Below are 27,452 nucleotides of genomic sequence, written 5' to 3' on the forward strand. Positions count from 1 at the left end.
ATGAGCACCTCCTCATCACCACTATCTATTCTCTACAGTTGACTCCTACCTTTCTCTCAGTGGTTCTCAAAGTAAATGAGGTGGAGCCCCAGGGGACAGCTGGGTCTTTGAGCCCCCCGTTGAGAACGACTTTCATCACTTGCTCAAGCACAGAAGCACATCAACCTGTTGATTGATTGTTAAACCACAAGCTCATAAGAACATCAAAGAGAAAAGTTTTGGTGTAGAGTGATATGGAAGTTGGATTTAACAACATAGTCTACTCTATATATTCACTATACTGTCATATTTGAGACACAAAGCCACAACTTTCCCATGATGACGAGGCAATGGAAATTGGAAAATGTCTCCGTCACATCCTGTCAGCTGTCACTTCCGGAAGCGGTGAAACGGGAGAAGGGGAAAAACACTGCGCACACACACACACACACACACACACACACACACACACACATGGATTAATTATAATGACAGCCGTTTTGCTTGCCAGGTAAAACTCAACCCGCTTCGTATTCACTCGACTTTTTGGAGCCGTGTTTTGAGTCTTAATGGACATCGAGTGAAGAGCATTCGTTCGGTGTTTGTTGTCCTGCTAGCTCAGCCCGGACCGTGTCGTTAATAGCTGGACCTTACACGCACACGCGCGCACACACACAACAATGTAATAACACGAGTGTGATTGTTGTCATATCATTGACATTTTGAATTGCCTTCGACGATTCTCTCTTTTTAGTTGCAGTTTGAAAAGTAGCCTATCCAGTATCTTTTAATTTCGTTTTTTTTCCTCCGCTCATTCCCCGAGAAGGTCAAGAAATATTGCATCGGAAAGGAATGCTCGGTGTCAACATTGCTAAAACTACAAGCAATTCAAACTAAACAGGAGAAAGATCTATAATATTTCTTAGAGTCGTTAAAGCCACATAATGGTTCGTCAAAGCTTTTTCTGAAATCGTCCTCTGCAACTGGAAACATGGATGTGATGTGGACTTCAGCAACTACTATACAGTTGACAGTTAACCACATAGGTTCAAAATAACACGTCCTGTCAGACAAGTGGGCTTAGCTTTAGCCTACGTCTTGCTTTGCTTTCGTTCACTGGACACTTTACGTTCTGGGTTTGTGTTCAGTTAGCTAACCTTTTGGACAGTGGTTGTTTGTTTGTTTCTGTTCCACATATTTTTGCCCTGAAGCTCCAATCAACAGGTAGGCCCATGTTGCTAATAGGTAATAGCTATTGTGTTAAACTGTAATTATGTCAAGAATTATACACTGTGCATTGTTCACTTTTCATGAGGAATAAGTTATGGACATTTAAAAATAATGCTATTTCCTAATTGTTCTGTATTAGAACTAGACTTTCTCATATCTATTTGATCGAGTCTTGAGTCTTGACTTTTGCTTTCAAATCTAAGCAAAAGTCACACTCGATAAAACACATCTATGATAGGCCTAGTCACTCTTGATCCAAGGTTTAGTACTGTATAAGCTAAATACATAATTCTCAATGCTGCTGGTGCTCCACAAGACACAGCATGCCTTGTACCCCTTATGGCATTGTTATAATTATGCCATTGTTTTATATTGGTCAATGTACAGTACGGGTCATAAGGACAGTCATTCTCTTGTTCTACTGTCCCGTCCCATCCCCCCTGCAGATAAGGATGAATGGCCTTTCTCTCAGTGAGCTCTGCTGCCTGTTCTGCTGTCCCCCCTGTCCGGGTCGCATCGCTGCCAAGCTCGCCTTCCTGCCTCCTGAGCCCACGTATGCCCTCTTGCCCGACTTGGAGGCGGGCACTGCTGCTGTGCCGGGCGCAACCGGGCCGGCGGGCTTACGGGCTCGGACTGGCTCGGCCGTAGGGGGGAGCGGCGGTTCTGGGGGCGTGGAGGGGAAGTGGAAGCTCCACCTAACAGAGCGGGCTGAGTTCCAGTACTCCCAGAAAGAACTTGATGTCACAGAGGTGTTCCTCACCCGCTCTAGCAGGGGCAACAGAATCGGCTGCATGTACATTCGTTGTGCCCCAACCGCCAGGTGGGTTAATTCAGCCGGTCTAATCACTAGTTGTTCACTAATCAATGGATGGCTTTATGACTTGCATTGTGCTGAGTCCGCTGACTCTTTCCTGTGACCTTTTGAACTAGTCTGTCTATCACACTTCCTCAGAAATGTCCCCACACCCAAGCACACCCAAGCAACACAGCACGTGTCTTGTCTCCAGACTAATTGTCTGTCTTCTTTCCGCTTATTCCAGTTTCTTTCTTTTTACTTCCTGCACTTGTTTCACTGTTGTCGAGTCAGCTGTCTCAAAGTTGTTCTCCTCCCGCCTCTCATATGAATTGTTTTCACCTATTTTGTCTGCAGTGTTATGGACATTTTATGTTACTTATGGTGAGGTGATGAGATATAGACTTCTTTATTAATCCAAAAGGGAATTTGGGGTGTTGCAGCAGCACAATGTGATAAGAAAATAAATGGGTTTTTGCCTCTAGATTTGTGCTAGTTAACCTAATAGGCTTCGATTTGCGTAGAGTAGTGGACATTGGACAATCTTGCCAACTTTCTCAACATGAGCTCAATTTCATAATGTTGATAGGCAAAATGACTTGGCTGCAGCCTGATCCCCTATCTGTTGTGCTAGACTACAGCTCATAAATTTACCAAATCAATTAAAAAGACATGGACAGGATTGTGTTACAGATAATGCCAATCTAATGTTACACAACAATGAGTCCAAACTAGACCTGATATGTACCTCATTGTTATGCCATTTTCTGAGCAGTACGGCCAATGGCAAAACCTCAAGGTTATAAACAAAACCATAAAGTGAGGACCTCAAACAATCACTGAGTAAAAAAAAAAAGGTATCAGATTGCTTTGACGAGGCCAACATTCATTCATGAATAAAACTAAAGGGTCACAATACCTGGGGTTTATAATCGATACCCTGCTACTCAGGTTGTACAAAATGGCTAGGAGCAAGATTCCCTTGACATAGATCCAGCTCCGTAAACCAATCTTGTTACACAGCGCTATTCACCCCGCAGACCTTTTGACAGTAGATGCAAATAAACTGGTCTGTCAGACGATCAACAGGTTCCTTAATAGCCTGCAGTCATCTGTAATATCGCATTTATGGTTGGAGGCTGGACCAAGTGTCTTAATTCATATTTATCCGTACTTTTTAGGGTAGTAAACGGTATGCATTTGTTATGGTGTTTTCAAAGGCACATGGATGTTTGTTTTCATTAATATTTGATGTAGATTTCAGTAGAACAAATGTACATGTAAGCAACATAATACCATGTACTTAAGTCAACTATATAATTACTCTGACCTAGGTTATATGGTAAGGATTGACATTTTTTACTTTGCACGTAACTCTATATTTGCTGCCTCCTGTGTTCCCTCTCAGATTCACAGTGTTGTTCTCCCATGGTAACGCAGTAGACCTGGGCCAGATGAGCAGTTTCTACATTGGCTTGGGCACGCGCATTAACTGCAACATATTCTCCTACGACTACTCGGGCTACGGAGTGAGCTCCGGCAAACCCTCTGAGAAGAACCTGTACGCCGACATAGATGCTGCCTGGCACGCTCTGCGCACACGGTATGCTATGATCTGATCTGATCTGATCTATGTCCATTATGCTGTTGTATTGTCAATGCTGTTTTGGTTGATTTGACGTTTTGTTGCCAGCATCAAGTGTTTTATTGTAACATTCTTATTTACTGTCTGTTGTTGGCGACAGTGTGCCTGATGATGTACAATAACCAGTAAAATGTTAGGGCTGGGACTCAATTAAAAAAAAAAAAATCATTTGAAACATTGTAATTTATGAATCGCATTTTAATCACATATCAATATTTGACCTGAGAAGCTTCTTTTTTTTTGGTCAATTAAAACAGAATTTGGTATACGAGTGAATCAATGAGTGAGTCTTAAATCAAAATTTCCCATCCAGTGGGCCAAGCAAAGCGGTCTGCTCGTATGCGCGATTAAAATGTGTTAATCTCAATTAATCAGTTAAAGTCCAAGCCCTAATGTACAGTACAGTAAAGTGTATATATATAAAAAATCACACCTGTGTGAAGTGGGGCGGTGGTGGCTCAGGGGTAGAGTGCCTGGATGGTAACCGTAAGGTTGCCAGTTCGAACCCGGGCTCCCCCAGAGTTACTGTCGAAGTGTCCTTGAGCAAGACACTGAACCCCTAATTGCTCCCGATGTGCTAGTTGGTGCCTTGCATGGTTTCCGCTGCCATCGGTGTATGAATGTGTGTGTGAATGGGTGAATGTAATGCACAATCTCTGTAAAGCGCCTTGGATAAAGGCGCTATATAAATGCACCATTTACCAAGTGAGGGGCACTAATATATTAAAGTCTAACTTGGTGCCAACACAAACATTAAACGCCATTAACAATAAAGAGACAATATGACGTAATGAGTTACATTATGACGTACATTTTCCCTTCACTGTCAATGGTGTTTACAAAACAAACATTGAACTAAAGACAAACATTAAACCTGTGTATAGGGCACAAAAGACTGCATTTCATATATTACAGGTTACATTAAATTTAATCCTTCATATGTTGTCAGTGGGCTGGAGGAAGAGATCCCACTTTTCCCACTTTTTATAGAACTTATCCTCTTGTAGTATGAATGTTAGTTTTTCCATGACATATACTTCTTCAGTAATGTCCATCCAATGTTATTTTTATTTGGAGTATATTAAGCCGGCAACAGTTAATGAAACTACTTGATTTTTAAAGCTATGTGAGCGACTGTTCTCGCCAAAACTGGCTACAGCGGACTGGCTACTGCGTTTCAATAAGATAATACGTTTATTTTTTCACGACCGAAGCGGAAAAAACATCTGCATCCGTGTGCAGCCAGGGAGAAGCGATGTCCAAGCATATAGCTGTATGCTGAAGCTACACATCACCATTAAATGTGTTGTGGAGGACTGAAGAAACTGGTGTGAATGGCCACTAAAACCCCTGGGCGCTGTTTCCACCATAGACTCTCGTTCTATTTCTCTTTGAATACTCTGCCTTTTCCGGTCCCCTAAAAATAGCCAGCGACCATGCGCTAAAGCTAATGTAATGAAAGTCTATTTAAGGGTCTTTAGAAGCATTAATATTTTAAACGTGCGGTAACGTAACCGGGATTTACTATTGAGCCGCTAAACATAGTCGCTTTGTTCAATCCGATCGATCTGAGCCGTAATTCAGAGATAAAGGGCTATAAAGATCAGCGTCCCCAGTATTGTGTGAGCGCCGCCATCTTGAAACAGGCAAAACACATTGAGCACAGAGCTGGCGATCGACAGGGAGCCCTGTAGTGATGGACCGTTGCCCACTGGTTAACCGCGGGGCGGGCGAACGGGTCAAGGTTTTCAGCGCAATTGACGATATTCACACAGCGGCCATCTTGCCAGTAAGATGCTAACTAGGTGCAACTTCCCATTGATAGCCCATTCATCCAAACAAAAAAGTCCTATCTAATTGTATTTACCGTTATAATCTGTAAAGTTTTTGTTTCATAAAAATCGACCATAGCTCATGTTATGAGCTACTTCCTGTCAAGAAGTTCTGTGCAGGTTATTTTGTGTCAAGAGTGTCAGGAGTTTGGGAGTGCTCGTTGGATATCACTCAACAGCCCTGCATACCACCTGTTTTGTATTTGCACATAAGGCAGGAGGAGGTTGCTTTACTAAAAACCAAAGGACCAAAAAAAGGAGAGGGGGGAAAAAAGCATTCCGGTAGTCTACCTTATTCTCTCCCTCCTTTTCTGTCTCCAAGACTCTCCCCCTCTCCCGTTCTCCCATCTCTACTCCTCTGAAATCATCTAGCTTGTTCAATGTGTTGCTTATTTGATAGCAAATTAGCAAGTAGTATGCACAGCTGCCAATGATATCCTCATTATCCTGATATATCGACCGGTGCACGTCAACTTAATTTGATGTCCCATGTAATGTTATAGGAATAGGACATGACACTCTGTCGTTCATTGTTATTGTTCTCTCATGTATTGAATTGTAGCCTACACAATTATAAGACAGGGAAAATATGAAGTGTCTATCCTACTAAAAACCAAACCATATGGGGCTGTATGCGCTTTGGTTTTGTTCGCTCCCGTTTCATCGACTGATTGTAAGCGCAACGTCTCTCTCGCTCTCTCTCGCCCGCTCGGTATATGAAATTTAGCCTACATATATTTATTATTTTATTCATTTGTTATTCATTATTGTTTTGAGGTCTCCTTCCTACCTCCATCTGCTGTCAGTAGCCAAGCCAACATTATGAAAAAAATGCTGCACAGATGTAAATTGATGGGGAAATAGCACAGTTTCCTGCTATGGGGTAAATACGAGTATTAATAAATAAAAAGCTTATAAAAAACATGTTAAACACATTCCTGGCCATGGGGGATTTCATGAAATACACGTAACGTTAATTTAGTCTCTGGCCATGAGTGAGTTTTAACCACATTGTCACTTGTCAGTTAGCTGTTGCTGACACTGAGGAAGAACTTTACAATAATGAGGAGAGGGGATTCATCAACGTTTAGTCTGGCCAGAACAGATATGAAAAACTCTTATGCTGTGCTCACACTAGCAGCGACAAAGCAACAGGTTACATTATTATTATTATTTATCATTATTATTATTTATTATTTTCAGTGGAAGAAAGCAACACAAAGGTACAAAGTGACGTCCAACACTTGACTGCATGACTGGTGTGATATGCTACAAAAAAAGGTTGAGCTGACTTTTTTCAGCTCTGCAATGACGCGGCAAAGCGTCGGTAAATAATATGTTTTTGTTTCACCGTTTACATTCCCTTTCACTCCCCCCACCACAATATGTGCTCTCTTGCGTAAAAGGAAGAAAAACAACAAAATTCTTTCCTTTAACCAGTTCCCTGTACTATTTAACCCTAACCTTTTTCTTGCTGTCTGTGGCTTGAGCAACTCTTCAAAGGTGACTTTATTGTAGCTGGCCACACTTGGTCATTTTGAAGCTTTTGTCACTGCTAGTGTGTGAATGCAGCAAGCAATATAGTGCTCCGATTGGTTCCGAGTCCGTTCAGTCAGACACATCTCACCCCCTGAGACCCAATTTCAGCATGCTCCTTAGCTAGGGTTGGGATCCGGATTCTGGAATCGGAGGAACCGGGTCCATCATCCTGCTATACAATTACTATACCAGTGGTTCTCAAAAGTTTTAATTGCAAGGACCACCATAACCATCTGAGAGTGTACAACAATGGAACCATTTGTACTCTCTCAGAGTTGCAGTACTGTAAGGTAAGGTTCCATTTGGAACCCCTGGCCTATAGGAATCTTTAACACGAAGTACGCCAAAACCAGTGAACACGGAGGATTTAAATTGGTACCCTAGCCTGCCAAACGCGGCTTTCTCGTGTTCCAGGGTTTACATTCTTTAATCCATGTTTTGATCCGATTGTATTGTACCCTGAGAGGCTCGGTATCCAAATTTGAGGACACATGGGGCCCCTTCCTCGCACTAGTAAATGACTTGCAGTTCCAAGCAATTCCAGATTGAATGAGTTTAATCCTGGATCTGAGCATGCTACTGTAGATTTCCGACGCAGCTGGGTTGTTCAGTATATTTATTATTAGGAGCCATGTGTGGATGCACTGCCACGTCCATTATGTTTTGGAAGGGTGACCAATGACCATGCCATGTTGTCTTGTCTTGTCTTGTCGTACGTTTGTCTTGTTTTTGTTTCAAAACTTGATTCAGGTTATGTGGTTTGTATCAGTGTCGTAGGACTATGCAACTTTTTATTTTATGCTACCACAATATTTTGTGTATGGACTCACAACATTTTGTTATCTTTGATATGTTTCATATGGGTGTGTCATATATACTGTCATTTGATTTACTGTATACCATGAATCTTAAATAAACAAAACAGTGAAAAAAAAAAAAGAACAGTGGCCGCGGCCATTTTGAAAATGCGCGCGCATCCACTTCCATTCTAAGCCCTGCATTCAAAGCCCTGTATCTCAGAAATGACATTGGGGGGCTGTTCCTGGTCCAGACAAGCGTTCACAATGGCCTGTAGCAGTCGGGTTTTTCCACCACTGACCGAGAGATCAACAACCGGTCAAGACACCACACACAGCAGTTTGTCACTATAACATGCGATTAAGGATATTTGGCTCTTCAAAGTAAGCGATAAAACCTTGGCAATACGCTGCGGACCGGTTAAGTGTTAAAGAAACCTGTCCCCAGTCTAGCTACAATGACTGGTCCTATACAGGTTGGGTGGTTGCTTCTACCTGACCCCACTCAAGCACTGGTACTGCACTAATGTAGTGCAACCCCAGGGCGGAGTAGGGAGCTGTGAAGTGAGGTTATGGAAGGTGTAAAGAAAGGAGACTGGGATAGTGCAAAGACGAAGGCGACAGTAGAGCGGTGGCACATAGAGATGCAGAGGAGGGGTTTGTGGGGGGATGGGGTTGAAGAGATGGGGGAGTAGGGGTAAATGTCTCTCAAGGACATTGCAGTGTGATATTGTCTCATTAGCGGGATATGTATTGCCTCACTGCAGCTGTTGCCCTTGGATAGGTTGACACAGCAGAGAATCGACAGCGCTCAGTGTTTGTAGCCTTATATTCTTTTCTCCACAGTTACTCATCTGCTCATTCTGCTGTAAATCTTTTTGGATAAAAGAGCAAATATTTACTCAACTAGTTCACACAAAGCATATTGGAAATGCACCAAGTTTTTAAGATTATACGATCTCACATCTCTGTTCTAATGCTTGTTTTAAACAGGTACGGCATCAGCCCAGAGAACATCATCCTCTATGGGCAGAGCATTGGAACAGTACCCACAGTAGACCTGGCATCACGTTATGAATGTGCTGCGGTGGTACTCCACTCGCCTCTCACCTCAGGCATGAGGGTAGCCTTCCCTGACACAAAGAAGACTTACTGCTTTGACGCCTTCCCCAAGTGAGTCTCCCGATTGGTGGATAGTCATCCCTCAACATAGTCTCTTATGCTGTCTACGCTTTCATCTTTCTGTATCGTCGGGTGGAAACCTCATGTGTCCAAAACTGTTACTTTTCAGGATTCAAATTCAAAAGTTTCGAGCTTGTGGATCTGCTACTTGACGATGCTTTTGTGTGATGCTGTAGTGATAATCAAGTAGGGCATTCACTTAACACAAAGTTAATTATGGAGATAAGAGGTTTCTGCCCGACAGCAACGATATGTGACTGTCTCTCACTCTGTCCCTCAGTCTGTCATTAGTTCTGTCTTGCTCCCTCTTAGATGTGTCCTTTCATGAGTTCACAGAGTGGTCGGCTTCCTGTTGGCATTTCCACACAATTAATAGGCTTGGCAGTGCGTGCCACATGGTCATTTCAACTTGCAGTGTCATTTATGAAAGTACTTGTTCAAGTTAAAGGGCCATGCTTTTAAGAGCAACTCCCCTCTACTATGCAGCGTTTTAGCTTTCAATGCATTTCTATGGGCAGTCTTAACCATTTCCCCGCCAAAAAACGTAGCCTGCGTTATTTGTCGGAAAGCGACTCCGCCAAAATACGTAGGCTACGTTTCTTCAGTTGTAAAAACATGTTTGATCCGAAGGGTAAGGGTTGAAGGGGGCGATATCCTGGCATATACAGTAGTAATCATTCTTTAATTATTTTCTACAGAATTTCGAAGCATCTTATGTTTGGTCACTATGAGTATGTATATGTAGCCAGCAAGAGTTTTTAACAGTGCAACAGTCATTCTTATTTGTGAGATTATGTTCAGTTTATATAGTTAAATCTGAATCCCTGACTAGGTAGGCCGTCGATTACTCACCTGATTAAACCCAGATAACCATAACAGTCTTTATATGACACTAATAAATCATCCTACTGTATAAGTCTTCCTCATACTGCTCTATAGATTTGGACAATTGCAGGCGTGCATGAATGAAATAATCAAGGGCCCCCCTGTGTGTTGTTGCTTTTGTCCTAATTTACACTCGTTTAATGGGAGACAAAGTAAATGGGAGGCTGTGCCAGCCTTTGCACAGTTAAGTCGCAGATGGTACCATTGGGTGGGGAGAGGAGATGGCGTAGACCAGGGAAGGCCTCTCCACAGTGTGCTGTGAGAAAGCCTCCAGTGTTCTTGTATTGTGCCTATTTCTCCAGCGTGGTCCCTGGCCGGCTGCCTTCCCCGGGATCAGTCTGTATGATTATTTCAATGTTGCTCTGCTTCTTTCTCTCTCAACACACACACACTTAACACCTCATATACAATTTACACGATGGATTCTCACCATCAGCTGTAAGTGCTGCTAGGACGTAATTGAATGAATGAATATATATTTCGATCTTTTTTTACAATGTAACATTTTCTTTCAAAGTGATCGAAAAGGCATAGGCAGAAGCTTATATAGCTTATTAGTGCCTATCCTTATCACATTCTGTTACAAAATAATAAACAAAACAGACAGAAAAGGAAGAAAAAAAGACACATTCTGTTACAAAATAATAAACAAAACAGACGGAAAAGGAAGAAAAAAAGACAAATGCAGACTACTTCAATACACTACACACACAGGATAACAGATGACTCAATCCCCCACTCATTCCAGGTTGTATTCATCCAACAATGCCTGTTTGAGCCTTTTTTTTTAAATTGCTTTAGGTTTATGCTTTGCTTTATAAGCTCGGGCAAGCCGTTCCACAGCTTTACTCCGTGAACAGATATACACACATGCTGTACTCTTCAAAGTAGTTCCACCTAGTTGTTTAAAGTTTAATTCCCCTCTCAACTCATACCTATCCCTATCCATAAACCTTTTTTGAATATTGCCAGGAAGCAGTACATGTCTTGCTTTATATATTTGTGCTGTTTTAAAATCAACTAAATCAAAAAACTTTAATGTATGCGATTTCAGAAACAGTGAATTTGTGTGTTCATAATATCCTACCTTATTGACTATTCTTCTTGCTTTTGTTCTGCATTATGTTTTTTTAGGAGGAATTAATTTCAACAGAATTGTTTGTAGGACTAGGAATGTTTTTTTTTTTTTTTTTTACATTCTTATAGTTATCCCGCACACTGTCTTCACTGACGTTTGGGTCATTCAGACCTTCATGATGCCTGATGAATGTCTGAACGACCCAAACGTTGCTCAATACATCTAACTCAAGTGAAGACAGTGTGCGGGATTCTTTTTTTCTCTACTTCTCAGTTCTAGTTATCTGACGCACCTGTCCATTGTAGGTGTGCAGAAGGACTTTTTTATTACATTCTTATAGTTAAAATAGCTGACAATATGTGAAAAAAGGTTTTACAACTGATCAGCATGATTTCAACAATTAGGAAATCCCAGGTTTTAGTTCACAGCATGTTTTAATGTAATGCCTCTTACGACTGTCTCTTTGTTATAGATTCCTGAATGCATGCTCTAATAATCCTAAACTCTGACCTCTCTTCACCCATTCTACCCTATGCTTGCTTGTCTCCAGCATCGAAAAGGTATCCAAGATCACGTCTCCGGTGCTGATCATCCATGGCACGGAGGATGAGGTGATCGACTTCTCTCACGGCCTGGCGCTGTTCGAGCGCTGCCCCAAGGCTGTGGAGCCCCTCTGGGTGGAAGGAGCCGGACACAACGACATTGAACTATACAGCCAATATCTGGAGCGCCTGCGTCGCTTCATAGGACAGGAGTTGGCAGTGCCGCATGCCTGACCATTGCACCTCATCACTATCATCATCATCCTTACCATCATTGTTGTCATCATCATCAATGTTTCTATTATGCTCCTGGCTCATATCCAGCAGCATATTTTCCATTCAGGTCTGGATCAGCTTGTTTAAAGAGAAACTTCTTGACTGTACTTAATTTGAATCCTATTGTTCTGTTTTGAGGGGAACATGTGAAAATCTAACATTTCAGAAATCCGTGTGTGTGTGTGTGTGTGTGTGTGTGTGTGTGTGTGTGTGTGTGTGTGTGTGTGTGTGTGTGTGTGTGTGTGTGTGTGTGTGTGTGTGTGTGTGTGTGTGTGTGTGTGTGTGTGTGTGTGTGTGTGTGTGTGTGTGTGTGTGTGTGTGTGTGTGTGTGTGTGTGTGTGTGTGTGTCTGTCTATTGCTTTTTGACCAAATTGGGAAATGCCTGATGCCACAGTACTGATGTCATAGTGATGACATAGACTGTCATCCAAGTACTCTGATAATGGGTAACTGCACTAGTACAAAACTTTCCAAATTGCTTTTCCAAAGTTTGTGTTGGAAAATTGCTACGAGCCAGCCTGCATATAAAACTAAACCATGTCACCTGGCAGCCATTTCCCAGCGTTGGCTTTCAAGAACGCTTTGGGAAGTGTTCCATCAGATTTTCACATGTCCGCTTCACAATGGAGCGATAGGATTCATGTTGATATGAGCTGAGTTTCCCCTTTTAAGAGTGTCTGATGGAAATGGTGGTGTCATGACCCTCTCTGCTGCAGCACACCAGCACTTCCTCTCCAGTTCTAGTTCAGTTTTCAGAGAACATACAGTCCTCACTACAACAATGTGTGACCATTGCCTGGTATGGCAGTGGGATACACTCCATTGAATTTGGAAGGACAGAAGTTCAAGAGTCTCTCAACACAAATGGTCCCTGTGAGCTGTCCTTTTTGTTTGAATTTGACAATTGTTTATGTCTCATACCTGTTGTTAATGGCTGCCAACAAAGCACCACTCTTACACTCTCGTTTCTATCATCCCAGGAGACAGTGTAGGGGCATTGACATTGTCCAGGCCTTGTGTTCTACCCCCAGCCTGGTTTTATTCACTCATTTCATGACGGCCCTGACAACACTAAGGACACATCTTGCAGTATGTCCAACTGAGTGTTATCCTCATCGACGAATGTTCGTTTCACTTTTGGAATGGACCTGATTCACCGGAATTTGCCCCAACCCTGCAAACACATGAACACTTGTTTTCCTTTTTAAAACTAAGAACTAAACATTGCTGCACTACTGTTCTTCTTTTAATTAGTTTAATATTGTTTATTTGTGTTTAATGACTGTTGAAGGCTACGGCACAGAGCTCTAATGATATACTCACATTTTAGCATTTGAAATCGGATTGTGGTTATCTTTGGGTTTTATTTTTCTTTGCGGGGGCGTGCAACACGTCTCCAGCCGGAATTGAGCTGTGGATGTCTGATCATTAGCTATTGGTTAGGTTATTAACATGACATTATTGATTATTGTTCAGCCACTATGACATGCTAAATGTACAGTATGTCCTTTTCTCACTCTGGTTTACAATATCTTATCAATTTTTTTTATATTGGCCCATGTTGGTACATATCCGATAGTGGAAACTTAGATTATGATATTATTATTAAGCTTGAATGTTATTCGAATTAATTTCAGTGGAATCCAAAAGGCCAGGAGAGCTGGTAGTTCTATACTAAAAATATTAGTTCTTATTTTGAACAGACCATAAAGGGTCATAACATCTTTGTAACATTTTCAAATATGGAACGCTTTAATTTGACTACACAGTGCTTGGTAGTAGAATATGTTCAGAACCTTCATGTCTGCTGGCATGACCTTTGACCCCTCAAACCTCTTACTTAACTATGTTGTATTACACCTGCTTTTTGCTCTTATCGTTGGGGGGTGATCACTTAATTTGAACCTTAGAGATTTTATATCATTTGTCTCGCTACAATCTTATTTTCTAATAAAATATGGATTTTTGCATATATGTAAGCTAATTCCTAACTCTCCAACCTTTATTGAATGTCTAACTTCTTACTTTTTAACTATACTTTTTAAAACACACTCTGCCATTTGTAAGTCATAGTAGGGTGAAATCCTCAACCCTTAATTGTTTATGATTGTTTTGAAGCGGATTTACAACAAAGGTCAATTGTATATTGATTAGAAACCAAAGTTTTACAGATGCTATTCGTTGGCTGTACATTAGCTTCCCCAGAACCAACGTCATGTCCTAGTACTGTAGGCCTATGTACGGTATGTGGATATGAAATCAAAAAGCATTTGTGTGATTGCTCCCTCAACAAATTCCAGAGCAATCTCATGTGTGTTTACTGTTAACAAACAGAGGAACACCTTTGAATGCCACGTTACTTCAAAGCTGTTTCTAAAAGACCATAGAGGCTTGTGGGTGTTTACGGAAAATGTTGATGCTTATTTGTTAGGGAATATGCACATTATAACTTGTGCATCACATCAGTTATGTCAAAAGAGGCGTGTGTGTGTGTGTGTGTGTGTGTGTGTGTGTGTGTGTGTGTGTGTGTGTGTGTGTGTGTGTGTGTGTGTGTGTGTGTGTGTGTGTGTGTGTCTTTCTTTCTTTAAGGGAAGATAAAGACTGACGAAAAGCTCTAAGCAGAAATGAAGAGTTTGTTTAAAAATATATATATTTAAAGAAATGTCTTCTTTTGTATCCAAATGAATTATATGGATCTTTATGCATTTAGATTTTGGTGAGAGTTGGGGAAATGATGTGGTGGATGAAGGGCCAGTTGGGATTGTTTGTCATATATCATGTTTATTATTTCCTGTTATTTTTAGTTTCAAAGATATCATCTTTTTCCAAGAATAGTAAATAAATGAATTGATAATATACAGTATAATGTCCATATCTCTGTAACTGTCTCTTTGAAATATTGTATTTCCTTTTCTTTTCAATGAATCAATGTCAGATTTTTGCATTCACAATTAAATCCAGTAAATAAAGATCAATGATCAGCTAAATGTACAGCCATACAGAAGACCAATAGGCAGCAAATCCTGTTGGATCACTGGTGATCACCAGAACTATGTCAGCCAGCAACTTTTTTTTAACCCATGTTTAACAGATGGGTTTGGTTATTATCTTGCCAAATGATCTATTTTAATTATACTAGCACAAGGCATTGTCTGTCCCAACCTCCGACTGACACCATGAAGAGATGGGGGAAATAGACAGATGGGTCTTAAGCTAGCTCAAACCACCCTCCCCCTAACACACATAGGCTACACACTCCTGTGTCTTTGTCAATGGACTACATAAATAGTCTGGTGTCCCACAAATGCTCTTATGGCCTGGCACATGGATATGGATTAAGGCAGATGCAACACTACATGCCGCCAGCACATGGCAAGGTTAGTGCAGCTTGACCTGTATCACACACTACACACTACCCCCATTCCCAGACAAAACAATTACCACAGCCCCAAGGTATGACGTTGGCCTAGACTAGAGAGACAACTCTGAATACTATGTATACCAATATCCTGTGCACACTGTGTGTGTGTGTGTGTGTGTGTGTGTGTGTGTGTGTGTGTGTGTGTGTGTGTGTGTGTGTGTGTGCGCGCACGCACACTTTAACATAATGTTGAACATCATAATTTGTAATCAGTCTAATGATTAGGCTGATTACAAATTATGTTTTGATGAAGTGATTAAATAATGGTCTATATAGGGCTAATAACAAGATGATGTAGGGCTAATAACAAGATATGTACTATTCACAAGGCCAGAAACAAGTCGCTCATTATTCCAAATTAAAAACATCCAATCAATATTTGACTATTTGTGGTCTTCAGCTTGCACGGCACATGATGCGAATGGACTAGGAAAGGGTAAAGGAAAGGAAGCAATGTGCTGACATGCAACAATGTCGTGTACGGTGTAGGCGCCGAGTGGGTGGGTGGGTGTCGTCACTGCGCGGCCACCAGGGGCGTGCATTTCACCGGTTTCCCCGACACACTGACACACAATGACCCAACACACACCGTGACTAGTGGCAACTACTGGTAAGAGGGTTACGGTAGATAGGAGTAGGCTACTAGTAGATGAGGCAATGGTTACACGCAAAACTGGGACAGGGAGTAAATAGCTTTATTCTGCCTATGTTTTTTGTTTTTTCGTCACCCCATTTTCGTCACAACGGTTCAAGTGAGGGTGTGGCAACATTACTACCTCAAATAGTCTAGTCCACGCAGCTCGAAGAAGAATACATAATGGAAACGTTTGCGCACACTGACTACTTTGCCGCAGAATGCTTGGTTTCCATTTCCACAGGACCAGTGTTTCGTGACCCCGGCGGGCCTTCGCGGAATTACTCCCCGCAGCAGCCGCAAGACCGAGGAGGGTCCATCGAGGACAGGGAGGTTCTGGACACGCTGAAAGAGAGACCCAGTTGTTGTACTGAGGGGACGCTCCTTCGACCAATGTCGGCCCGATCTGATGATAGTACTAACTCTTACGTCGGGGACGCTGACAGTCACAGCAGTTCATGTGGGGAAAGTGGCTGCTCTCCAACGCCACCATCCACTACTATTATACCGTCCACACAGCAGCACCAGAGCTCGGCAGCTGTGAGGAGACACTGCTGTACATACAGAGACTGTAACAGAACCTATGGGAAATCCTCTCATCTGAAGGCACATCTGAGGACTCACACAGGTATAGTGTTCTGTTCACTGTTCACGGGTGACATTGGAAACTATTAAACAGTTACATTACAGGGGTAAAGCCCGTTATAGGCTAGTCGTAAATAAACGTACAAAAAGCGTAGCTCAGTCACAAGCCTCACATATCAAAGCTATAACCTTGGAGGGGGCCTATAAAATATAACTGATCACTGTGGATCTATCAAACTCATCTGTGTGTACTAGTAGCCGAAAGAAGTTATACTCTACGGAAACATCATAGGCTACATTATTTAAAAAAATAAAAATAGTATAGGCCTAGTATAAGCATGGAACAGGACCACCATATTGTGTCAATATAAGTGTCATTTATTGACATTATTGTGTGTTATTCTCCTAGCCTGGGTTTAAGTTATATTGTGATTTTACTTAGGCTTATACGTTTTACAAAAAGAAAATCAAACAGAAAATGGTGCCTCTAGAGTTGACTGCTATACTTTACCCAATGCTGTAAACCTTTGCTCTAGTCTTCTATTATCCAGCATGGCAATTGGCATAATAAATCCATAACAGGTTTAATTAAGGCTTTGTGTTTGTATGGTATCAACTGAGGCCATGGCAAATGATTTACCCCAATCCAAAAAGTATTTGGGTAGTTGTTTTGTCACATCATGGATGGGTTATGTATTTTTTCATCAGGTAATCTGTGGAGTAAACTTTTGCTACAAACCTATAATTTATGTTGTATACCAGTAGTCTGGTATTACCAGTGTAAACCAATATACTGGTACAATTAAATAGATCATTCCTGTTCATAAAAAAAAGGAAACTACTTTCTTGGAATCAAATAATGGTAAATTGTGCTTAGATTGGTCTGAATTCAGCCGTTGTACAGTAAATTACAGATAAAGGTAGGGTAATTGAGGGTGTTGTTAAAATAAATGTTAAATAACTATATTCTCATTCTGATAGTTTTTTATGGTTATTAAAGAGCTGAACAAACACTATCAATGATTACTATCAGAATATAGAGCTTTAACCTCTAGCATTGTGAAGAACACTAGGAGAAACCTGTAAGTGTGAATTCTCTGTGGTGCAGTGGTGAGGTCAGTCTTCAATACAGAGATTCCTTGTTTGATTCACATGACTTCCATGGTTGTTCTTTTAACAAAAAGCTTTCTGTCAAACCCAAAAATATCACTTGCCTGCATTTAGTTTAAATATAGAAGAAAGAAGAAAAAATATGTAAATGTAAATTCACACTAACGTGTATTCATGTATTGTCTCATACTCATACAAAAGAACACTGAGGAAGTATACTGTAATGCTGGACATGCAAACACACACTTTGCTTCTGCCACAGGTGCTGTCCAAACTTCAAAACCAGAGCCCCAAAGAAAAAAGTACACAAGTACACAAGTTACACAACGCACTTTTAATATCCTATGAGGCACTGCAAGCTTCCAAACAGAATCCACATGGAGGGAATAAGCATACTAAAAATAAAATAGACTAGGTATAATAACGGCATAGAGATCCAGTGCTGATTTCAGCCTTCATGTGGTCAGTATGTGATGTCAGTCATCTATGACTTTGAGTATCTATGATGTACGTATGACCTATTGTGTATGGCTAGTGGCTACAAATGTCTTGTGCTCCGCCATTGTCCGTCCTTTTGACTGTCGGTGAAGTCACTGAAGGCACACACTTTCAGCTGTTATAATCGATGACATGGTATTGACTGTGTCAATCATTGCAAATAATTTAGGCAGGGTTTCAGCCCGATCCAAGCCTTCATCATACATTTAAAGTATAAAATGCATGGAGGTACTAAGTTGATGTATGCACAAGAATGATGGTGCTGATCAGTCCAGCGGTTTGCAAGATTACAGTAGTTACGGACACGGACACACACACACACACACACACACACACACACGCACACGCACACACACACACGTGACCAGAGAATCATAAAATACTCTCTTGACTAAATATTTGACTGTTACTGTTTTCTGTTCAACAGGAGAGAAGCCCTTCACCTGTACCTGGCCTGGGTGTGACAAGAGGTTTGCCCGTTCAGATGAACTGGCTCGCCACACTCGCACTCACACGGGGGAGAAACGCTTCCTATGTCCACTGTGTGACAAGCGGTTCATGCGCAGCGACCACTTGCTGAAACATGCACGCCGTCACCCTGACTTCCAATCCGACATGGTTAGTCGGAAGGTGGATGGAATTCACCAATGAGTTTGTCTTATTGATGAGACTTTGAATTAATTGCAGGTTAACTGTATCTCAAGTGAACTACAGTCTCAGCTGTAAATGGTTAGTAGGTAAGAGGCTACTGTATTTGAGAGTGTTGGAGAAGCTTAGCTGTAGTGTAGAGTGTTAAATCAATAAAGCAATCCAGCACCAGAAAAAGGTCTGGATTGTGAATAGACTAGAGTCTAGAGGATTATAGGGAATGGAAGGGAATCCTCTGAAAGTTTACACAAATGAAAACCTCAACTGGATTTCACTGTGCTACCATTATTTATCTATGCCATAGTCTGGCCCAGCCGGGGTGGGCACGCTTGGAGCAAGCGCTGGAGAATATTGGTTCACCGATCAGAGCCCCCCCACCCTGCCCCACTCCGCCCCTCCCCTCCCCGGTAGAAAACAGCGGAGAAAACTGATATCACTATATTGAGAGCGACGCCCCTCTGCACTGTAGTTCACTCCCACTCCTAGACCAGGAAATGTCTCACGTTCCCCCAGGCTTTCATTTTTGAGTCGTATAACGAACAAAAATAAAAGCCTGGCTACTGAGACTATCTATGCCATAAATTGTTAACTAGTGTTTATAGATTGTTACTTTTGTATGCCTAAATTGGTTTATGATACAGGGATGAAATTAAGATTGTTGCTGTATAGAATGTGGTGGTTGAATAATTTATATTATAAAACATATAGTATCTCTTTTGTTCTATCTATCAAGTATAGTTCAAGTACACATTTTTAGATCTGTTATATAGTTATTACGACACGAATGCACTTTCACAGTTTTCTTTAATTAGGCTTATTAATGGCTGCTACACGCACAGGTACCTTAAAATTGGATTAAATAGATACTTCAATTATTGTTTGTCCTGGTGATTGATTCTAACCATCTATTTCCATCCCGACATGATTAAACCTTTCTGGAGTAGGATAGTAAAGGCATTATAAAGGGATCACTCATAATACGTTTATGCTATGTTGATGAATTGAATACATAGGACCACAATGGAAAGTCCCCAGGACTTTTTTCTATTATCCTTTTAGCCTTACTGTCTGACTGTACCACATGCTGTTTACATTTCTGACTAATAAAGTATTCAATCAATCAAAAGTTGCAGGTGTACTGTAATAAAAATGTTGATGCTTTTATTTAATTTTTTACAAATGTTTAGAGTTGGAAATGTAACAAAGTGCTGTGGAGAGAAAAGAACCCCCTGACCCCTCCAATAAAAATATGTATTTTTAGTGAGAGGGAATTGATATGATATACTGAGTTGGATGATTGAAATCAATTAAATATGCTGATATTAGTCTGTTTATTTCCCCAGAACACAATTATTATTATTTTTGCACAACATTTAAATAAAAAGGGATGTGCCGATGAGACATTTTGGCCGATATCGATATCCGATGTAATGAATTGCTGTTATGGCTGATAACGATGACCGATCTCATTCTGTATTAAAAAACTATAATAATTTTGTCCATTCTGAAAAATACATTTAACAGGGTGTCTGCACTGCAGGCTTAGGCAAGTCGGATTTAACTTTAATACCTTTATATTTAATATTGTGAGCTTGTAGATCTGTTCAAGCTGTTACTTTGGGTTTGTTTATCTTAGACAGATTCATTAATTGAACCGATGCCGATTAATCTACCGTAAAAACAACTAGAATCGGCAGAGTGTTTGCCTATTAATCTCCCATCACTAATAAATCTAAATTCCAAAAGGGCATTTTGCTTTTGAATTCTGTGGAGAAAAAGCTTGCCTGGTGCTGCAGTCAAGGGAAGAGGAAGGTCATGGCTGCAGCATTCAAGTCAGCAGATTTGCCTTCCACTCAGCAAAATGACTTGGTTCTTGTCCAGCATACTTCCTGGTCCCTGTATAGATCAACATTGTCAATCTTAAAACGATTTAGTGTTCATTCCAAAAAAAATTCAAGCTGCACAAGAAAACCATGGTGAAGCTTATTCCATCCTAGCCTGGCATTAGACTGATAACGTGGATTCACTGAACACAAGTGAACACTGAACGTGTGAGTGAATCCACGTTCTCAGTCTGGCCAATGCCAGGCTAACTCCATCCTACATCTATATCTTCCATATTTCTCAAAATTATTTTTCAGAGACTACTGCTCTGTCTCTGAATATAGAGCTTCCTTGTTTGAGTCCCAGACCTTATGTAGTTAGATTTTGAGGCAAAAATACAAAATAACACTTCAAAATAGGTGTGAAGGCGTTACAGTGAAGTGGTCCATGATAGTGCCCTGTCTCTGAACATGGAGGTTCCTTGAGTTCTAGAACTTCTGTAGTCAATTCCTTAGGCTAATACACAAAACACTTTAAAAACACAAGGGGATATACCTTACGTGTGAAGGTACCTGTAAACTGGTGCTCTGTCTCAGAACACAGAGCTTCCTTGTTTGAATCTCAGACCTTCTGTAGTTATGTTTTGAGACCAACATATAAAAGAACACTAAAGACAACTCTTCAGCAGCATGGTGTGATGGTCTAGTCACCGGTCTAATCCTTTGACTCTCAGCAGCATTACTATGTTCAAGGCCAAGGCCTACTGTGAGGCGGGCACAAATTAGTATAGATATTGCACATTGCTGGTTGGAAGTGTCAAGGTAAGTGTGGTTGAGCACACACACATGTTTATATTGATAGCCCAAGCTGTTCTACAATCTATCATATTCTGTTGATCATTCAAATAAACCGGGACTCCTGTGGGGTTCTGAAGCACAGCTAAAGCTTTCGTGTACTTGACAGGAAAAGCATAGTTCAATGTTTTGCCATAAAACCAGTAAACATCTCTCAGCTCTGTTATCTGTCAACTGTCAGTGTCATGCGGTTCTGGGGATGGTAAAGCTAGTGAAGATATGATTGTCAATTATTCTTCTCTTGTTTAACTACTTGGAGAGGATGTCTCAAGCTCTGAGCTCCATGGTCCTTTTTTGTAAACACACAAACAAGCAATCACCATGACACACGCACACACACACACACACACACACACACACACACACACACACACACACACACACACACACACACACACACACACACACACAGAGGAGACCTCCGGCGTCTCCTCTGCCTGCAGCTCCGTCTCCTCTGCCTGCAGCTCTGCCTGCAGCTCCGTCTCCTCCGCCTGCAGTTAAGTAGCAGTGGCTAAGTGTGGCTAAGTGTCATTTATATATTATAATTTTTCTAATCAATTGTTTGTTTATATATATATATAGGGCTGTTGGGCAGAAACCTTATCTCCATATTTTCCATATAACTCCATAAAGTTTTGTGTTTTTTCATAAATGAATACCCTACTACTTGATCAAACTACAGTGTCACAGAGAATTATCTAAAATGAAGGAAGGAGCATCTCAAATCTCAGGATGTCCTCCAGAGGACATCCTGTCAGCCTCGTCTCGGCCTCCAGGCCGACCTCCAGATGACGTCTTGTCAGCCTCGTCTCGACCTCCACGCCGTCCCCCTGAAGTCAGCAGCTCTGCCTCTGGCCATCTTCCCGGCCGTCCTCCAGAGGTCGCCTGTTCTGCCACGTCCTGGCCTCCCGGCCGGCCTCCAGACATCACCCGCTCAGCCCTGGTCCATCATTCTGGCCGCCCACCTGAGACCACCTGCCCGGCCCCAGTGTCCCTCCTCCAGACCCCCTCCACCCACCCTGCTCGTCCCTCATTAAGGTTGTGGGACGTCTGGAATCCGTCCCTTGAGAGGGGGGTACTGTCACAGTCTGTCTCTCCCTCAGTCTGTGACTCCACCATGGCCACTCCCACATTCATTTCCACCACACTGCAGTCCCACTTACACACCTGTGTCCAACTCTCTCATCAGCCAACCTGTGAACTCTTTGCTAATCAACCTGCTGCCTATAAAACTGGACTCAGTGCAAACACTCATTTTGTTTTGTCATAGATGTCCTGCCTGTTCCTGTGTTGACTTTGATGTCATTCTGATTCATGCCTGATTCCTACCTGCATTCCCCTGTGTAAGATATCTCGTAATTCTTTATTAAATACTTTATTATCTATACTCTAGTTTGTTGTGACTTTGCTCCTGGGTTCAACTGTCTGCATCCGTGACAGCATGATCGTGACATCGGTGACACTGACACATTGTGAGCTTATACATCGTCTATTTTCAATAAGCTAATGTAAGTGTATAAATGCAATAAGTGGTTAAACAGATTTTTGATATATTGTGCTGGGGAGTCGGGACCGTTCAGAGTTACAACTTACAAACGCTCAAATGACCACTGATGATTTGTACTAACTAAAATAACTAACTGGCTGCATAGTCTTCCATTTATACGTCTTCAACCTATACTATACTTATCTGGAGAGCGCTTAAAGGGGCAACAGTTCCAGCAGAGAGTTCCAGTCACTTCCCTTTGCCTGGCAACATTAATATCCACTTTAATCCGAGCAGTGACCACCCTAGTCACCTAGGCGGGGAGATGACCAGAAGAAGCATCTGTACTGAATTGGAACCTCTTCCACGTTAAGGAGCAGTGGCTCCTGGCTAAGTGTCATTTATATATTATTATTTTTCTAATCAATTGTTTTTTCATAAATGAATACCCTGGCCTACTACTTGATCAAACTACAGTGTCACAGAGAATTATCTAAAATAGAAGATCTGAAAGTGCGTTTCGAGCTTGTAGATCTTCTATTTTTGAAACATTTGAATCCTCAAAATGTCAAAAGTACTTGAGTTTGGACATGAGGTTTCCACTCGACAGACAATATATGCCTTCTATTTCTTGCACTTCAATGTATGAAGGAAATTAGCTTAACTTTCAATTATCTCCCACAGGATGCTGCAGCTGCCAGCTTCACCTGGACTTCTGCTGTGATCCAGGACCCCAACAACCCCCGGGCATTCAGGATGGTTCTGAAGAGGGTTTCGACCGAGCACCTTCAAGTATGTACATCCCACTGGTGGAAAACTAGTACATGTATATGAGGATTTGTTTCTCACTTTGAGTGTCCATTTTTCAATAGCTTAATACTTCTGCTCCACTACGTTTCACAGCCAGATATTGTACTTTTTACTCCACTACAATTATAACATTTTAGTTACTACTTTGTAGATGTATATATATATTTTTAAATGCATTAACCCTATTCTATACTTTGTATATTCGATCTACAAGCTCACAGTGAGTGTGCGCTTGTAAACTGCCTATTTCAGAAAGTCTACATGTCTATAACAAAATTCAAAGGACTGTAGTTACATTTGTCTACATTTCCTCACACAGGTCGCTCAAGACAACCGGACCTGGACGTGCAGCGTTGTCGACGATCCCAAGAATCCCAGGGTTAACCTGAGGATGGTGCCAGTGAAGGCCTCACAGGGAGAAGCACTCCAACAGCCACAGTTGGTTTCCGTGTTTGACGGACGATTCAGACATGGAAACTGACTCCCTTGTTTCTCCTCCCCCTCGGCAAGTCACCACCACCAGGAAGAGGCCGTGACCCTGGTCGTGGCCAAGAAGAAAGAAACTGGATCTGTATTCATCTTGGTCACGTGTTCTCGTGTTTTGTTTTTAATACATTTATTTTTCTTGACCACAAATTAGGGATGCACGATTAATCGGTAGCATAATAGGAATAGGCCATATCGAACAGTCTAAAAATAATACAGAATATTTAATCTGTTTTCACCAGCAAAAATGTTTTTAAATAAAAATGTAAAAAGATCATCAATGAGTTCAATATAATTCAAAAGTGTCTAGTACCTCTAGCCTAGAACAAAAGCCAAATCTAATAATGTAAAAATAAACTTAACATTTTTCAGTTGTGAAAACAGACACTTGGAAAAGAATATAGGTCATTTATTGATTGATTTAATACTTTATTAACAGGCTTTGGGCAAAACTCCTACAGCCTAGGCTTGTTTCCATTGTGGTCCTCTGTATAATATCGGAATCGGTCAGTATCGGTAACAGCAGATATGACCCTGCAAATAATCGGAGATCGGATATCGTGCACCCCTACCACAAATGTTTAAGAATGTTATTTACGTAGACGTATACTAGATTCGTTTTTTACCTAGAATCCTAGTTTCTTTGAGGTACTACATTGTTCTCTCTATTGACGTGACTATTTACCTTGTTTATTTACTTATTTAGTTTGTGCTTACACTCCTTATTCCCATCTCACCCTTTTTGCAGGAGTATGCGACGCATCCTTCAAGAGAAAATCGCTCAAAGCACGGCTGCCAATTTTAGGCCAAAATTGAAAGTCTGCGAGGGAAGGAGAGGAAAGCCATGCCATGGAGAATGCGGCCAAGGAGTAGCCTGCCAAGGACCAAGGCCACCACCAGCCAAACACCACTTTCTGGTAAATTACTTTTACTACAGATACAGATCTATACAATAGAGAAATTAGACTAAGCTCACATTCAACAAACCTTTAACTATTTAAACCCTATGTTGTTGACTGGAGTTAGGGGGCTGTTCTTTCCCCTCTCCTGTTTTCCCTCTGTGAACTCGTTGCCAAAAATAGTGAATCTACTGTACAAGTTCCCAATGAGACTTCAGAATTTCCTCATTGTTTTGTTTTTGAATTTGGTTAATGTGGTTATGCTGCATACAGAGACATGGGGGGGGGGGGGGGGGGAGGGGGGAGAGAGAGAGACACAGTTTGTCTGTAATTGTGAAATAGTTAAAAACGTGTTGCCTGTAGAATTGAAGTGATATGGTTCATATCACTGGGAAGTGTATATACGCATACCATATCATATGGTACTGTATGTGTGTACACTTACCATCAGTAACCTCCAATTAAAACTATTACGTTTATTTAGTTTAATTTATGTTACAAATCACTGCATTTTCAACAGATTGATAAAGACTACTTCAAGAACAGGAGGCAGTGTAAAGTCATCAAGGCTCGGCGTCCGAGGCTATCAAGGCTCTAAACAAGAGGAAGGTGAGTTGGCAAAACATTCATATTCACCATAGTTCACCATAAGTGACGTTACTAGTTACATTGTACACAAATTATGTATTCCAATAATGTGTAAATCAGAAAATGTTCTAATTTGTTATTCATTTTAAAGTACAACTCAAAATTAAATTGCAAAATATTATCCTTATTTTTGAATTTCATTGAGGAAGAGCTTACCAAATATACAATACAATTTTAACTTCCCACTCCCCTCCAAAACATTATGTGATGGCCATGAGTATCATAGTTGTGTATTGTATCCAGAGATGGGCAGTATTTGAAATGCATGTATTTGAAATACGTATTTGAAATACTTTTTTGTATTTTGTATTTTGTATTTCGCTGGGATGGAAGAAATGAGATGTATTTTGTATTTAGATACATTTTTTTTGACCCAGTATTTAGTATTTTGTATCAAAATACATTTTCAATGTATTTTGCCCATCAGAGATGGGCAGTATTTGAAATACATGTATTTGAAATACGTATTTGAAATACTTTTTTTGTAATTTGTATTTCGCTGGGATGGAAGATGTATTTTGTATTTTGTATTTAGATACATTTTTTGACCCAGTATTTGTATTTTGTATCAAAATACATTTTCAATGTATTTTGCCCATCTCTGATTGTATCTTGTATCGGCACAAGTCTTATGTACATATTGGTAAGATCCCTCCTTGATTAAATTAAAATAAATAAAAACAAGGATACAATATTGAGATTAAATTGTAGTTTAATAAATTAATAATTTTTTTTGAACATTTTGTGACTTATATTGTTTGAATATGTAATATGTAACTAGTTACTGTCTTTAGTTATGAGACATAACTTACCCTATGCTTTATTCCTGTGGTTTTTATTGGCAAGATATTTTTGTATTGTAGTTGAGAAAGGCTGGACATGATACTAACTGTAACACATGTTTCTTCTCAGGGACCTGCACAGGGACCATCTTCTGCCTGCACCAATAAGAGACCTCGACCCTACCTACGATGAAGGTTGTCAATCACCACTCTCCAGAATCATTGGACAGTAACTAAGGACTTTACTCGAGTACATGTTTTGAATATTTGCCAGCACTTGACTTTCTCCACTACATTTCAAATAGAAATGTTGTACTTTTGACCCCTTATATATAGAGAGAGATAGAGAATAGAGATATTTCAGTTAAGTTCTTATCGGACACCACTACGAGATGGGTCCTAGTCCTTTTATCTTATTATTTTACAGTAATGCTTTCATCTTGTTTTCAATAAACTTCAACAGTACTATAGATAGTATGATAGTATGCTTTCATGACATTTTGTTTGTAAATGGTACTTATTTCATTATTACATTTATTTTGAAGAAATCTAACTGTAAATGGTAGTGTTATATTGTGTTGTATATAGTGTTACATTGCTTATATTATTATTTCTTCTGTAATAAATAATGCATTTTATATGATGATCATATATCACGCTTCATCTCTTTATTTTCTTCTCTTTGGTTTTACTGTGAAATATAAGATATGTAAAGTTCTCTTTCCAGTAACTTTTAGAAAAACTTTATTTCAGGCTTGAGGTTTGACTGACTAAACGACTGTTAACCGTACTGCCTTCATGTAGGCCTGGGTATGGGAGGGAGAGTACATAGTATACAGTACATTACAAATTAAATGAACATTAATGTTCATGTGGGGTTTCTGATTGATGTCAGTGTCAGCTGACTACTCATTTTGACACCTGAAGTTAAGTATTGAATAAAACCAAAGGCAACTAGTTTCACTCTTCTGTCATTTTGATCCAAGGAA

General features: G+C 40.6%; 2 protein-coding genes across 2 annotated transcripts; both read left to right on the top strand.

The window, feature by feature from the left end:
* Positions 1–447: 447 nt before the first annotated feature.
* On the top strand, positions 448–13,748 carry abhd17ab (abhydrolase domain containing 17A, depalmitoylase b). Its single transcript, XM_083767735.1, has 5 exons — positions 448–1,203; positions 1,656–2,029; positions 3,411–3,605; positions 8,809–8,988; positions 11,511–13,748. Exons 2-5 carry the CDS (start codon positions 1,662–1,664, stop codon positions 11,734–11,736), a joined length of 969 nt encoding a protein of 322 aa, XP_083623861.1. The 5' UTR covers positions 448–1,203; positions 1,656–1,661; the 3' UTR covers positions 11,737–13,748.
* Positions 13,749–15,822: 2,074 nt separating this feature from the next.
* LOC310859757 (Krueppel-like factor 9) lies at positions 15,823–19,747 on the top strand. Its single transcript, XM_083766465.1, has 2 exons — positions 15,823–16,461; positions 18,454–19,747. Exons 1-2 carry the CDS (start codon positions 16,017–16,019, stop codon positions 18,675–18,677), a joined length of 669 nt encoding a protein of 222 aa, XP_083622591.1. The 5' UTR covers positions 15,823–16,016; the 3' UTR covers positions 18,678–19,747.
* The last annotated feature ends 7,705 nt before the right edge of the window (positions 19,748–27,452 follow it).

This window comes from Protomyctophum parallelum (genome assembly GCF_964188405.1).
Source record: "Protomyctophum parallelum genome assembly, chromosome: 6".
In the NCBI taxonomy this organism is placed as follows: domain Eukaryota; kingdom Metazoa; phylum Chordata; class Actinopteri; order Myctophiformes; family Myctophidae; genus Protomyctophum; species Protomyctophum parallelum.